At 41.1% G+C, this 16035-nt stretch overlaps 1 protein-coding gene across 2 annotated transcripts in view; it reads right to left on the reverse strand.

Annotated features, from left to right (window-relative positions):
- CTNNA2 (catenin alpha 2) overlaps positions 1 to 16035 on the reverse strand; it is a 2570005-nt gene that overhangs the window by 259424 nt on the left and 2294546 nt on the right. For both annotated transcript variants that reach the window (XM_069204683.1, XM_069204674.1), the window contains exon 14: positions 14109 to 14222. In XM_069204683.1, the coding sequence (XP_069060784.1) occupies positions 14109 to 14222 (114 nt within the window). The remainder of the gene's footprint in view (positions 1 to 14108; positions 14223 to 16035) is intronic.

A 16035-nucleotide genomic window follows, 5' to 3' on the forward strand; every position in this document is an offset into this window, starting at 1 on the left:
TTAATATTATATGCTAGCCTGACTGTCTGAAAATCGGCAGCTCTCACCCCCTCCCTTCCCAGACTTACCGAACAAGCTACGCCCCTGGCCTTTAAAGTGGCCGTGATACAACATGGGCAGGTGCTATGCAAGCTCAGCTACCTAAAGAACTAAGGTCCAGATTTATACTCTGTTTGCGCTGAAGTAGTGTCATTTCATTTTACGCTATTTCAGAGTAAACTGAACTCCATATTTATATTTTGATGCTAGACCCATCTAGCGTCAAAATGTTGGAGTTAAAGTCATTTTCTGGATGAGTGAACCTACCTTGCATCAATGAGATGCAAGGGAGACGTTCCCCTCCCAAAAATGTCTCTAAGGCCCTAGGGCCTTATTTATCCTCCCATGCAAAAATCACGCTTGGAGGAGGTGGGCCTAAATAATGGCGCTAAGCCTGCCTAGCGCCATTATTTATCGCCTGTGTCAGGGCAGGGGTTAGGGGACCTGTGGACCCATTTCCATGGTCAAACACCACAAGAGTCCACAGATGCCCACCCCAAGCCCCAGGAACACCACCACCCACACCAGAAGGACACCAGAGGGACACCAGGGGGATGTGGGACCCCATCCCAGGTAAGCATAGGTAAGTACAGGGGGCCCTGAAATGGGCCCTCCTACATGGCACTGAGTGCAATGGCCATGCCCAGGGGACCCTTGTCCCCTGTGCTGGCCATATGGATGGTGGGCATGACTCATGTATTTTCTAAGACAGGAGTCATGTGGTATGGATGGTTTTGCGACAGGAAATGACATTAGGCTGGGTAAAGGCATTTTTTTTGCCTTTAACCAGCCTAACGTCATTTTTTGCTGCAAAACCCCCTTCTCCCATGCCGCCACCCCCACCCAGCTAATGTCATTTTCTTTAACGCTAGCCCACCCTTTGCACCAGCTTACGGGATTCCATAAATATAGTGCCCGGCTTGCGTCCTGGAATCATGCAAGCCGGCGGTATACATTTTGACGCAAAACTGCGTTTTGCCCAGTTTTGCGTCAAAAAGTATAAATCTGGGCCTAAATCTGTACATAATTTGTGAAAAAAATAAGTGTTGGGGCTTTTGTCAGGAAAACTACCACAGCTGGCGCCACCCATTGCCTCTGTCAGTACTACTAATGACAATACAGAATTTGTATATATTTAAAATGAAAATTACCAGCCAATCAAGCTATTTTTATAGCTTTGGGTGGCAAGTATTACTTATTTTTGATGTCTATAGCATTGTTAAACATCTCTTGTTTTGCTGATTACAGTCATAAGTCCCAGTGTTGATGATTAAGTGCTGATGCTGAGCACCGTAAACCACCGGCTCAAATTAAGTACTTAACTGAATGGAAGAGCTGTTGGCATCATCAGTCACATAACTTTGAAACCTTAGTGCTCTATTTTGTTGTGGTCAAACTGCGAACATAATAATTCATCTAAAGCCCTAACTTGTGCAGCTAAAAGTATGAAAGATTGTCTCTGGCACTAGAGTGTTTCGGGATGAAAATAAGCAACCACATCAGCAAGAGCCATGCTTTACAATTACCTTGCTCACTGTGCTTGCAGTTTGCACCGGGAAACATAATTTAAAATCTTTGGAAAGTCTGAACATAAGCGAAATTTATTTCCTCCCTTTTTAACAGTTTCCCACCATCAAAAATGTTTTTTTATGTGATTCTTCCTTGTATTGAAGTTAGTGAAATTTTCCTATTGTTCTGTAAGCACAACAGGATGAAACGCTCTGATTAATTGTTGTGAAATATGCATTTGTCAGAGAGTATTTTCAAAGGGAATTCGAGATTCTCAGATAGCTAGCCAGTGACTAAAAAAGGTGTAATACTTGTCATAATGTCAGCGCTTCATACTGTCTTACAATTGTTTTGAAATGTGATTGAAACTGTTTTATAATTGAACAATCACCTTAAGTCACTTTGATTTCATTGATGGTAAGTAATTCATTGATTTGAGAGGCAGCGACAATATTGTTTCCCTGTGGGAAGCCTCGAGGTTATTGTTTTAAAGGAGAAACAAAGAATTACTGCTGTTAGCCAAATAATATATTTTTTTGCTTGTATAAAGTTTTTTTGTAAGAATTATTCAGCTGACCGATTCTCTGCCTTAATCTCTGGATTCGGAAACTAATGAGCATGCTGGGCCCACTTACTTCCATTCGCATTCATCAAATGAGAGCAGTTTTTGTTTTGATCACTGAAAAACTAATTATATTTTTCTAGAGTCCTGAGACCAGCCATAGAGGGAATAAGTGCCTGAGTCAACTCGCGTGTTTCAGAAAGTTTTCCACTTGACTCTGCTGTGATAATTAGTCTTCGTGCCTCTGTTGAAGCCTCTTTCATGCCTGTCCAGCCATGAAAAAACAGAAGCATTGTGCGATGGGCACAACAGTAAGTGATGGAAACACACCACGGTGTTGCAGTGCATTGTCACTTGAGATTCTTGCTGAGGGCACACATCTTAGATGGTTTGCTTGCTGCTACGAACACAGCCTCTTTAGTAGCATTAATTAAGTCTCAGGCTGCACTTTTGGAGGTAACAAGCTCTTATTCTGCATTACCCCTGACCTTTAAATAGCGTGCCAATTTGGTGTGTATTCTTAATGATGACAGCTAGGTTACAAGTCACTGCCCCCTGATCTGTCAAGGAAGAAGAAAAGGAGAGCTGATGCAGAGAGGCAATATAGGGAGGTAACACAAGCGGAAGCTGATTTGAAGATCCACTGAAGAGCATACAAAGCATGAGAGGGAAGAGCGAAAAATAGGCAGAGCAGTGCATTTTCTGAAACAGATGAGTGTACATGTTAGACCCTGCTAACCAGTAGAAAAATGCTTGTGCTCTCTTTCTAAAACATGATAAAATTGACCTACACCTGATTGGTATATGTAATTTACTTGTAACCCCCTTGTAAATGGTACAACACATACCCATGGCCTGTGAATTAAATGCTACTTGTGGGCCTGCAGCACTAATTTCGCCACCCTCGAAGTAGTCCTTTAGAACATGTCTCAGGCCTGACACAGCAGCCTGTAGTGCAGTTGTGAACTGCCATTTCAACCTGGCAAAATAAACAATTTCCCTGGCCCAAATGTTCCTTTTCAATACCTATAAGTTACTCCTCAGGTAGTCCGTAAAGGCTCGCAGTGGAGCGTGCATTATATTTCAAAAGTAGTACATGGGTACTAAAGTTTCACATGTCCTGACACTAAAAAAATTCTAAACTTCTTTTTCACTTTTGTAAGACATATCTTTCCCATTGACTAACACTGGAGTACCTAATTACATTTGAAAAATGCTAACTTTGGATTAGGTGCAGATAGAGGTATGCTATTTACACTAAAATGAAACATAGTATGAATTCCTCTTCTATGAAAAAGTTGGGCTTCAAGTCACACTTCTGAAAATGCCTATTTTCAGTCAGTATCAGCAAACCCAGCATACATGTTTAGACAAAATATTTTGTTTAAAATCTCAGGAGACATAAAAATTGCAAAATAAATATTGTGACACACAAATATCATGATGGACAAGAATATTGTTTTTTGAGGTAAGTAATATTGTTTTAAAGAATAAAAACATTTAAATATCAGTTTCTGTCATATAGTTGTTAGGAATAGCTTTTATAAATATTTTAATGTGCTTTAATTGATATACTATTTTATGTGTTAATATTGTTTATATAAATGTGATTACTTGTTTTTAAAATATAGCTTGCAATTTTAAGTGATTTAGAATTTTTCATTTAATTAATAATACTATTTTATAGTGTTGTAGTGGATTGTTGAGGCTGTAAAGGGATAGGTTGGGAAGTTAATTATGTAATAATTTATTATGAATGATTTAAAAACTTGTATTTAATTATATGATTGATATTTAATATGTCAGTCAATCATTCAGCTACGATTGAGCCATAAAAGCAAACATATAAAAAATACAGTACATGGAAATGGTCAATAATTTATACAATGCCACAATTACATAATCACAATTCCATAAATTCTTCTGAGTTTCAAAGATACCCGAATAAAATTTAAAGCAGCTAAACATAAATACTCAGCTGAAAGATGCTGACTTAAAAGATATGCCTCGTTTTACGAGTGAATGTTAAAACTGTTAAATATTACATAAACAAAGTTTCCGGGGAGATTTGTACAGTGTACAGAATATCAACATGTGTAAAGTGCTTTGTGATGAAATATTGTCACATGCACAGAGAGACATTGTTCTTGCTTTAAAGTTTGGTGGAGGGGTACTCCATCACAAATGTGACGGATATCTCGCCTGCAGAATTATGATCTTCATAGCCTAGAAAGGGATCATAATACAGCGGACGGGATATCCGTTACGATTGTGACGGAGTAACCCCCTACGCCAAAACCCACTCTAAATCAGGCCCATTGTTCCCTTCCAAAGGGAACGCATAAACAAAATGCAAAGTATTCAGCGTAGGCAGTGTTAAATTTAATCTAAACTAAGGGTTTCTGACAATAAATGAGGTTCTCTAGTCTTTGCTAAAGCCTGGGTTGAATAATCAGTCTCAACTGTGGAGCCAATCACCTTAACCATCCACTCACTCTCAAAAGTCTTTTAATGCTTATGCTCTAGTTTACATCTCCAATTCTCTTCAATGCCGTTTGGATTTCCAGATGGTTCAGGAGCAACCAAATAAATAAACAACAGTTTCTCACATTTAAGCTAGGTGATACCTAACAGATTATCAAACCTTAAACAATGCTTTAACACTGCCTTTCTCTTTTAGCCCAAACTGAAAGGCATACCATAATGGGTTGACTGCTGATAAATGGAGCAACCTTACTCTTCATGTCAAATAAAATTAGAGGTAGATATCGGGGCTGCCAAAAGCCAGCATAGAAACTCACTTTCTACCTTCTTTGGGGGTTTGAATTAATGTACCCTCAAAACACCTGCCCCAAAACTGCCCACTGTCGAACATTTTGCCCTATAGATTTCCAATATAGGTCTAAATAGTTTCCCTCCTACTTTTGTGACAAATCTCTTAGCAGTTTCCCCGTCTCAGCATGTGCTGAGTTCTAATAATAAGGAGGCATTTTGATTCTAATGAGGCTGAACTTTATCAACTTTTAAGTTATCTATTAAGTGATTTTTAATTTTTAAGACCTTAGGTCCACTGGTTATAAAATAAAGATAAAGATTAAATGAATCAATCAAAAGGTAAAGGCCATTTGGTGCTCTTGATTAAAATACTAGCTGTCTTCCCAACTGTGGTAAGTCTTTCTCTCTATCAACCAAACATTGTTTTAAATATATAACATTAAAATAAAAATGGCACAACACACATCCCTGTTTTACCCCTTTCCCCAAGACTAGTTTATTTGTGAAAGCCCCAGTAGGAGAGTACCAAACCCTGACCTGTGTATCTTGATGTAGCCTCTTTAAAATAATGACCAATGGTTTTTCCATTCCAGTGACCTTCATCAGCAGCCAGAATTTAGACTGATTCACTGAGTGAAATGCTGCTATTAGGTCCAAAAAAAAACATATGGTTTGAGTCCTTCTTTGCCTTAGTATATTTAGCCATAATAAAAAGCAAGTTGAGGCACTGCTCTATTGTTCACAATCCGGGGTGAAAGCGTTACTGTACTTCTGAAATAATCCCCTTTTCTTCTGCCCAACACTTCAGCCTGTTAAGATGAATTCTGCCTATCACCTCTGCTGTTGAGTTGAGTGGAGAAATCGGTGACAACAAGCAGGGAGACTTTAAAAAAAAATAATTGAACTATTATTGATTCCGACCAGGATGACAGAAAAATCCCAAAATAGCTGCCCTTATCATTTTTCCTATCAGAGATTTTACTTTTAAAAACATTGTCAGACCATGCCCCAGTCCTGTTGCGGCTTTCCGCTTTGGACTTTAGGTCTTGAGCTTTCACGTGGTGCCTGCCATCAGGTTTACTGCATGACCAGGTGTTTCGGGAGGACCTGAGGACAGGCATGGTGGAATTCTTTTTATGCAATCAGGGGAAGGTGGATTCATACACTACATTTTGGGAGGTGTTCAAAACTGTAATCCATAGGGTTTGTATCTCAAAACAGGCTGGGGTGCTGTGTGAGCTGCGTAGAGACCTGACGTGCCTCAGGGCTGAGATCAGGGCACTGGAGCTTCAGTTTTTCATTGACAAAAGTGAGCTCTCACTGGCTAGTATTCGCAGCACATTGAATGACTTTGAGGAAGCCACACAGTGGGAGACACACTATCTGAGTATGGAGGCCCGAGTCTGGTGATACAGTGAGGGAGACAGAGCAGTCAAAACACTCGCAAATAAGCTGCACAAACCCTTGGCTAATGATTACACTGAAGAGCTGAAAACCGAGCATGGTGATATAGTGGCGGGACTAAAGATGGTGCAGCTAGAAATGACTAACTTCTATAGTTCCCCATATCAGACTCCTTTTTTTGACTCTGCAACTCCTCTGGCTTGAGGATGGGCACTGTAGGTTCTTGGATGTGTCCTTCATGGAGAAGAAATTATCCAAATGATCAGTGCTTTTCCTGGAGACAAGACCCCCTGTTTAGGCAGACTCACTGCTACATTTTATACAGATTTTGCTCCCCTATTAGCCCCGCATCTCCTTGCCGTGTATGAGGAATACTTGGCACAAGGTGTATTGCCACCCTCTTTACGTGAAGTGCTGATCATTCCAATTTTAAAACCTGACAAGGATTCACAGAGATGTGAATCCTACAGACCGCTCTCCATGATTAACATGGATAATAACATTCTTGCCAGGCTGCTCCCGTGGCAGGTGCCAAAGGTGCCACTTATCTTGCATTCTTTTCACCATTGCATTGGAGGCACTTGTGGCGAGACTCCAACAATGCCACTTTCACTGGAGCTTGGCCTTTTTCCCCATGTAGTTGTGCTTTCCATGTATGCCAACAATGTCACCATATATGTTAAACATCCTTGTGATAATTTATATCCCCTAGTTAGGGAATTCACCAAATGTGGGGAGCTCTCTGGAAATACCATAAATTGGGCCAAACCAGTGATTTTCCCACTTACGACAGTGACCCAGGAGGTAGCGTCAGAGTTTCGCCTACGCTGGACGACCAAGCAGATTAAATTCATGAGGGTTTGGTTAAGCCAAGACCTGGATACCCTCAGGTGCTCCAATTATTGCCACCTGATGGACTGGTTGGAGGTATGTGTGGAGATATGGAGGAACCTTCCACTATCCATGGCAGGCAGGCTAGCTTTGGCAAAAATGGTGATACTACCTAAATTATTTTATATGTTCCTTACCCTCCTGCTTCCACTGCCACAATACTTTCAACACTGCATTCACTTCCTTCTTACAAATCTTGCATGGGCCAGGAATCAATCCTGAATTGCCTGGGAGGTTTTTAAACTACCATTTGAACAGGGTGGACTAGAAGCACCGGATATGTACCTCTACTACTACTGTGCTGAAGCGCAATTTGCACTACATTGGCTATATCCTACCCAGTGAATGGCTCACACGGCACCTAAATGTGACCACACCACAGGGCCTTGTTTGACACTACAGGCTGCACAATTTAGGTGTGAAATGAGTTGTGGAGGCAGGCCTGGATGGATTCCCTCTTTAGCAGATCTGACCCGCTAACTGGCCATTATGCCTTACCAATCTCATAAAATACTCACAGAAGCCGTAGATTGCAAAAGCTGAACCTCAAAAATATGGGCAATGTCTTTTTTGGGGGCACCTTTATCACTTCTCAACAGGCTTTACAAGGTCCAGATATCTTCTTACTAGAAACATCCACATACTTTCAGTTAAGAGTGATGCAAAGCCTTCACGGCTCATTCCCTGCAGTACGCCAACTATTCCCAACACTTCCCAAATCCATCCCGTGCAGGCTCATCATTAGAATATGCTTTGACATACAAGACATGGCTCCGTTGCGTGACCCCGGTTCTTAACAGGCATGGGCCGAAGCCCTTGACACCCCCATTACCGAAAAGCAGTGACACTTCTGCTGCTTTCAGGCTTGTGCTCTTTTGCCCAACTATCAGCTGCATCTAGTGTACTTTAGATATTTACATATGCTTTATCGCACCCTGGAATGGCTGCAAAGAATGGGCCTTCTGGAGGATGCATGTTGCAACCGATGCTCTGCTCCATGCGCCGTTTTTCTGCATTCAGCCTGGGATTGCCCAGGTGCGGGGGTGTTTTGAAACACTATTTTCAATACTATTGGCCATATAGCTCATCTTCTTATGGAGCCTGTGGTTGCATTGCTTGGCTATGTAAAGGAGGTTCCTCCAGAACAGAGAAAGCTGATTGACCTTCTGCTACTGCTGGCTAAGCAACAGGTGGTGGTGCATTGAGGGTGCCACCCAGCACCGCAGAAGGTTGCCTGGCTCAAAGATGCAGCATACTGCCAAAATAACTTGACAGCTTTCTGGGAGCTCATGCCAGTGAGATTGAGCCCCAAGAACATCTGGGTCCCATTGGAGCAGTACCTGGTGGTGTGGGCAGGCAACGATGGGGAAGATGCAACCCTGACATGCAAGCCCTAGACTAGAAGACACTGTGCCTGTTGTGTAGGGCCCCCTGCGAGGGTGTGGTTCAGGTTATCTGAGCACCGCCATAGAGCTCTTATCAATGTAACTGTGCTCTGCTGGCAGGGACATATCCCCCTGTAATCTCCCTGAGTGGTGGACTCTTCCATCCTTCCTCCCACCCCCCTTGATTGTACAGTCATTGTCATTACCTGACAGAGTGTGGCTCTTGGACTTATGAAATGATGACGACATTCGACTGCTGTTGATGGATATATACCCTATGTGTACGATTGAGATTTTCTTCTCGCTTTTCTGTACCTCTTTTGAAATATCAATAAAAAGAAATTAAAAAAAATATATCTTCAAGACTGTATCTGCGATGCTCCTAAACTTGGCTGTGCTTCTTTCCCCAGACTGCTGTTCGCCGACAACACACTGCATATTTTACAAACTCCTGGTGGAATTCAAAACTACTTTATAAATTTCATGACTCCTGTAACCTCCAGGGTTTAGAGATCAATGCTAAGAAGGCAAAATTTATGTCTCTAAGGTTTCACAGATCGTTCACCAGAAAATTGACACTTGAGACTTCGGTACTCAAGGAAGTCAATCATTTTGATTTTTTAGGTGTAAGAATTAGCAGCTCTTTGTAATGGACTGCCCATATTGACAGGTGCAAGGCCACCATATTGCATAAATCAGCTGTTATCAGTAGGATGCATAGGGCAACCATGCAGAGAGCAGTCTCTCCAGCAGTTGAAGCTTATATGGCTGCTGCTGTGTTGGTTGCATTATATCGGGCCGATGTTTGGTGTATTGTATCTTTAGATTCTCTCATTGTTAGAGAAAACTATTTTTTAAGATCATTATACTCTCTTGCCGAATCCATGTTGCTTTTCCCAGTGTATTTTGATATAGCTTTTAAGCAGATTTGTGATCTGGCTGTCCTAAGACCCTTGGTCTACTGGGTCAGAATTTAGTCTGTTCCAGAATTAGTCTAGGCCTTTGTGACTTGTCTAGTTGGACAAGTATATGACTATTCCAAGCTTATTCCATATTATGAAAAGACGCTATAATTTGGGCCTGGAGTCCTGGAGGATGAATCCCTCTGTTATTAATTCCTCAGCAAAGACTATCTTGAAGAAATAATTTTGGGGGTATATTAAAACAGAATACACATAGAAGTCTGATAGTGATATTCTTACTGTCAGGTTCCTGACTAATAAACCTTTTCCTCAGTTCAAATTGTATGTTGATGAGATTACTCGGCAGTGGGCTAAAACATTGTTTATTAAATTCAGGATATGCACTCTAGTGCTTAATAGGTATACACAGAGATGTAATAAGACAAGTTCTGATACCTTTGAGAAGAAATTGTGTTCTAAATGTCGGGATCGGGCAGAAACCATAGAACATGTACTGTTCTGTTGTCCAATATATTTATGTGACAGAGCTAAATGGCTGAAACCTTATTGTCAGAACATGGGGTTCCAGCATTATATTACCCCCCCGCCCCCATCGAGCTCTCAGTTCAGATACAAGCAGGGCAACATTTTTTTCCTTAGGAGGTTCTTATTAAGGCTAGCAGTGATTAGGAAACAAATGGGTCTCCTGTTATAGCTCAAGTTGGCTCAGCACATTAGGGTCACCAAATGAATGTGCAGCTGGCCATGCAGATGTGATCTATGGTTTTAACTCAGATGATGATTGTTTCCTTGTATGTGTTCAGGTATTTCAAGTTAATTTTAAAATGTACTAATCTTAGTTTGAATGCTTTCTGGTTTTATTGGGTACTACAATATACTTTGCCATATTTTGCACTACATTCCAAGGGGTATTAAGTTGGGACAGTAGATGGGTATTAACTCCCCCTAGAGGGTAATATGGGACATTCTTTGTCTTGCACTTTAGACAACATGCAGATTAAGTTGGGTATCTTGTGTGTACCATGTTGAGGGAATAATATTATACCATCTAGTTAAGTCCCTCCCTTTTCATATGCATTTACACTCTTTTGATCCATTATATAATCTTTCATTTACTGCCTTAAAGGTTTGTCTTATGAAGTAAATGTATGCACAAATTATATGTATGCACCCGTGGGCATAAAGGGTATTATTGTTGGACAAAAGAGAGTTGATCAGTCTGTTTTTCAGTAGGTCGTTATTGCATTTGCACATTGTTCAACCTGGTTGCCAGGGTTGGAGTTTCATGAGTGGCTTTTTAAGATATGTATTGTGAGTTCCTATCTTGCTATCTAATGAGTTTTGATAATTTTTATGTTGTTTTGCTGCTTTATTTGCATTTATGGTCATGACAAAAAAATAAAGCTCATTACTGAACTGAACTGGGTAAATATATTTTACAGCATTCATTGTTTTTACATATTTTATACCTTACTTTGTGTAAGTTTATGTTTGTTTTGGAATTCGCAAACTCTGGATTAATAGTAAGTTTACACCTGCATAGACTGCACTACGGGTGGAGAACCCCACATATAAAAAGATAGGCATGTTGTATATTTTTAAGAGCAGTGTTCTCTGGTGGTGATGGAGATTCACTTTATGGTACAACATACACACAACTATTATGCAAAGATGCAATTGGCATATATAATACTAAAATCACGTTTACTAATATGAGATATTGGTTTGCAGCTAATGAGGATTCTCCTTAACATTGGTGACTTATTTATGGTAATAGGATTAGGTTTATTTTTTCTCTTAGTGGTTTTGTCACAACCTTTACTTTCGACTCTGGGTGATGACTTCTCTGGTGTGTCACAATCATTTGGCTATTAGAACATTGGAAGTTGGCAGCTCCATTGAAAACAATGGAGTGCTGCGGGCTTTTACTGGCCGGTAAAAGCCCGCAGCGCCAACATTCCAATGGGCTTTGTTCACAGCAGCAGCTGTGAACAAAGCCTCACGGAGCCCGAGGGGATTCTAATCCCCTCGGGCTCCGTGAGCAATTTGTTTTTTTTAAGAGAACATTCTGCCCTGAGTGGCAGAATGTTCTAATAGCCTTAGAACCCGCCATAGCGGGCTCTACCGGCTATTAAAAGCCCTTTCCCTTGTTAAATGCCCTCGCCTTCAGCTCAGGCATTTAACTCGGGAGCGGGCCTTTAATAGCCGGTAGAGCCCGCTACGGCGGGTTCTAAGGCTATATTAGACAACATGGTGCTGGTGTATGTTGAGATAATTCTGCACTGACTTTATCTTAAGTTACTCTGCAAATTTAACTTCTTTCTCTTTTCTGTATTAAATTGTAGCATTGGTGGTAGGTTGTCATAATGACATCTGAACACAATTTTTGATTTAATAGATACTGTAATTGTTATGAATTTACCATAGTCCTGATAAAGTAGAGAAAAACTTGAACTGCACAGAAACATGCGTTGGCTAGAATTTGAGAAACAGGGCATTACTCTAATGGAAAGAAAATCACCAGAAGTGAAATACAACTCTGAAGTTTTGTTATTCTTGTACTGTACATTAGAATGATTGAGGACCTCTTAGCAATTCCTCTGAGAAGCTTTTGGTGGCAAATCCCCCTCCCTCTGACCCTTTTCACTGGAGTACTCATTTTAACTAATTGGACTCGCTGTGTGATATTATTTTGTATAGATGACGTTTATATAGTTTTGTATGCACAGTCAAATCACTCAGCCACCATTCATCTGAATATATTTCCCTCTTCCCTAACCCCTTTGTAAAAGGTGTAGGCTTATAAGAGTTATTTATTAGCACCAAGAATCTCTGATTTAGTGTGATATAACATAATAGTCATCTAGCACTGATAACAGACTAAGGGCCTGATTACAACTTTGGAGGAGGTGTTAATCCGTCCCAAATGTGACGGATATACCACCAGCCGTATTACGAGTTCCATAGGATATAATGGACTCGTAATACAGCTGGTGGTATATCCGTCACATTTGGGACGGATTAACACCTTCCTCCAAAGTTGTAATCAGGCCCTAAGTCAATTCATTTCACTTCATTTTTAAATTTTTCTTTATGACTTGTTTTGTATCAGGTTTATAGTGCTGGCTGCTAAAACCAATGCCCCACAACCTGCGTTCAAACAGTGCCATATTTTCATTATATGCTTAGAACAGGCAGACAGGAAGATGGGTTACATTTTAGGAACACCTTCAAAGTATTCTGTCATGTAGCAGAGTGATCCTCTTGACACTTGTATGTATTTATACATTGAAAAGACAGCCAGGAGGTGAATGTCATGATTCAAGAATCTCAGCAGGGATGGACTGGTCTATAGGGCAATTAGGTAGTTCCCAACGTGATAGTCTGACAGGTCAGTGTGTTAACTTGTTTTTTGGTATTTGTAGCCCTGCTATAGACATTTTATTTCCTTTTGATTTCACTGATATGCAGCAAGATCAAGGTTCATGCAGTCTTCCATATCTTGCAAAAGACTATTACAGCATGCCTTTACAGGCCACATTTTTAGATATCACATTAATGAATAGGGGCAACTTTTGCTTAGGTGCCAGTCCAACCCAGCATCTCAGTAATTTCACACCCTGATATGACAAAATTGTTATAGATATGACCCTTACAAACATTTCTTTAAAAAAATGTACCTTCTCGAAGATTAAAAAAGGTTAGATAGAGTTGGGAAAAACTTCTGAACCAAGAGTACTCCTTCATCTAGTGTGCAGGCCAATGGGCATAAATGTAGAGTGAAGAGTCTTCAAACTCTGCACAATGTCTTTCAAGGCTTGTGAACTTTCTAAACCGTGAAGCCACTTAAGGTTTAAAAACATGCATTGTAAAATTGGCCTTTCACAACAGCACAATAATTATCCCAATGTCATTTAGGGCTGTAGGTGCACTGCCAATGCTCCGCAGTCACTTACAGTCAGTTAGTCTCATGAGAGGCGTACTACTCATTTCCTGCTGTCTTGAGAGGCAAATCTTCTGGTGGTGACGAATGAGGTGTCTGCGGCAGTCATTTTCACCTAGGGCATCACCGAGTGGCACTGAAGATAACCCTCTCCCTCAATGACCACTTCCCTGCAGCTCGATCCTCAGCTCAGGGTCGGTGGAGAATCCAAACGAAGGGAATAAGGGCTAGGTTACACTAAACGTTGCCTCTGTGAAAGCTGACAAAGTCAGACAACATTTCATTGCTTCTTAAAGGATGAATATTTTTTTACTTTGCACCACTTGGCAAACAAAGCTTTTTATCCCATTTTAAAAATGAACATAGTAGGAGATGCCACTTGTTTCTGCTAGATATCTCCTGTACAGGATTAAGCACATTTTAATAGTATCTGACTTCTGTTTCTTCTCTGTAACACATTTCTGTATACAGCATAAATTGAACAGTGTACAAGTCTCAGAAATATGGCCTTTGATATAGTGATGTAAACAGGATCCTTATCATTCTGTACATTAATAGTTTAACTATTTTATAATTTGTATTTACATTCATTTTTCAAACTTTCTAGCCTTGCTATCTCCCCACATGTCAACATACTTGGAAAAAGTGCCCAATTGGTCCTTTGGCTCAATACTCACTCTTGCACTTTGTCCAGCGATGAGCTGGTCGTCCTCAGTTTGCACACTTGTTCTGCTGCGTACATCGTAATCTTCCTGTTCAAAATCAGAATCATCTTCTAATTCTTCAGGGGTCTGAGGAAAAGACACAAAAAGAAGCAATAACTAGCTAAATGTAATGCACATACCGCAGTCAAAGGAATGCCTCTCTGTGCAAGGTACGCCATTTTGTTTTATTCCCTTTCTTTATAAATGTGGTCAGAAATGAGCATGGAAATATTGCTTTAGCATATACAGTAAACTGTCACATAACTTTGATAGTTTTATTACAATCTCGGTATCCACTGCTTTTCTACTATACCATATGGTTTATAAGACATAAATAATGTAATTCGTAATCTAGACTGAGCTTCCATAGTGCCTTAGGTTCCATACATTTTTAAAGAAGAGGGGCCATTGTCTTAATTAGTGTAGGAGGCTGGCTCTCCTTATAGTGTACGAAAATGACATGCACTGTTCAGAAAGTCCAAACAACCACACTTTGGTATCCAGAGGTGAAAAGCAGACCACCTAATGCTCTGTTTTTGTGGTAGTGTGGGCGAGCAGTTAGGCTTATCTTGGAGATGTGCTGAGCATTTGTTGTACTCACAGTATCACAAAATGTGGACACACACTCTGAAGAATAACTTGAGACTAATTTACAAAAATACTTTGATTTTTTTTAAAAATTTGAAGACCAAGATCATCAAGATATTGTAAATACTTCTTTTGTTACAATTTTTCAAAGTTTAGAAATACATGCTTTTTGTGCATAATTATGCACCATAGGTATAAATAGGAAACACTTTAAAATTGCATATAAAATCAAGCAATGCTCTCATAAATGGCACCTTCTGTTTTAGGTTGAGGTCATCAAGAGGTCCTGTGGGCCAGCTGGAGAAGTTCAGGCAAATCCCGGTTCAAGAGGGAGCAGTGGCTGAAATTCTTGGAGCTGCTGTAGAACAGAGAAGGGGACCACTTGGAAACACACTGCACAGATGGACATAAAGGCAAGATCAGTGGGTCCCTTTGGAGTGTAAAGGTTGCAAGGGGTTAGGGACCCCTAGAGCACAGCTGATTTTCTGATGGATGGACCAGGGAGGCCGGGTGCAGTGCAGATATGTCAGCCAAGTGTTGTGCGTCAGGGAGTCCTTGGAGCCAGGTGCAGGTCACTTGAAGGCTAGATTGCAGGTCAGCAGGGCCACTCTGGGGGGTGGGCCTTGGGTGTCCTGATGTCTCTCAACTGGTGCTTGCTTCTGGGCTTTTGGGAGTCCGAATGGACTTTGCTTCTGGGTGTCTGACATTGGGGGTCCAGTACCCCGGGTAATGTAACGTCTAAGGCCCTGAGGGTTGCAGTGCCTCTAAACCTGACACACTGGTAGGTTTTGTCCTTCGGGTCTGTTGTGAGGATTTTGTTTGGGCTGCTCAGTCCTGTTCATTGGTCAGCCGCCGGTCAGTATACTGGACTTTACTGGTTTCTTGCAGGTTGCAGGAGAGTGATACCATCACTCGCTGGGAGGTTCTTGGCAATTTGAAGAAGGCTGGAGGTGTTCTGGGGGTTTCAGAGTCCTTCAGGTTTCCAGGCTACACCTCAGAGTTGTTTGTCGAGCCCTAGGGGCAGCAGGCAGGGTTTGGTGCCTTTTTCTTCTTGCAGCAGGACTTCTGTTCCCGTGCCTTGGGTCTTCTTTGTTCTTGGTCTTCTTGTGTCCCTCAAATCTGAACCGCAGGTCTAGGGATGCCCACTAAATACTGCATTTAGTGGGCATTGTGGTGTGTACTTGGTAGTGGCTGTGTGACCACTTCCTGTGGGAAGAGGTCACATCCATAACCCAATAGGCTATTTTCCTACCATCCAAGATGGGGGGAAATGAAATGGAGTGGTCACCTCACCTGCCACACCTGAGGGGTG

Source organism: Pleurodeles waltl, chromosome 1_2 (assembly GCF_031143425.1).
Source record: "Pleurodeles waltl isolate 20211129_DDA chromosome 1_2, aPleWal1.hap1.20221129, whole genome shotgun sequence".
Classification (NCBI taxonomy): Eukaryota; Metazoa; Chordata; class Amphibia; order Caudata; family Salamandridae; genus Pleurodeles; species Pleurodeles waltl.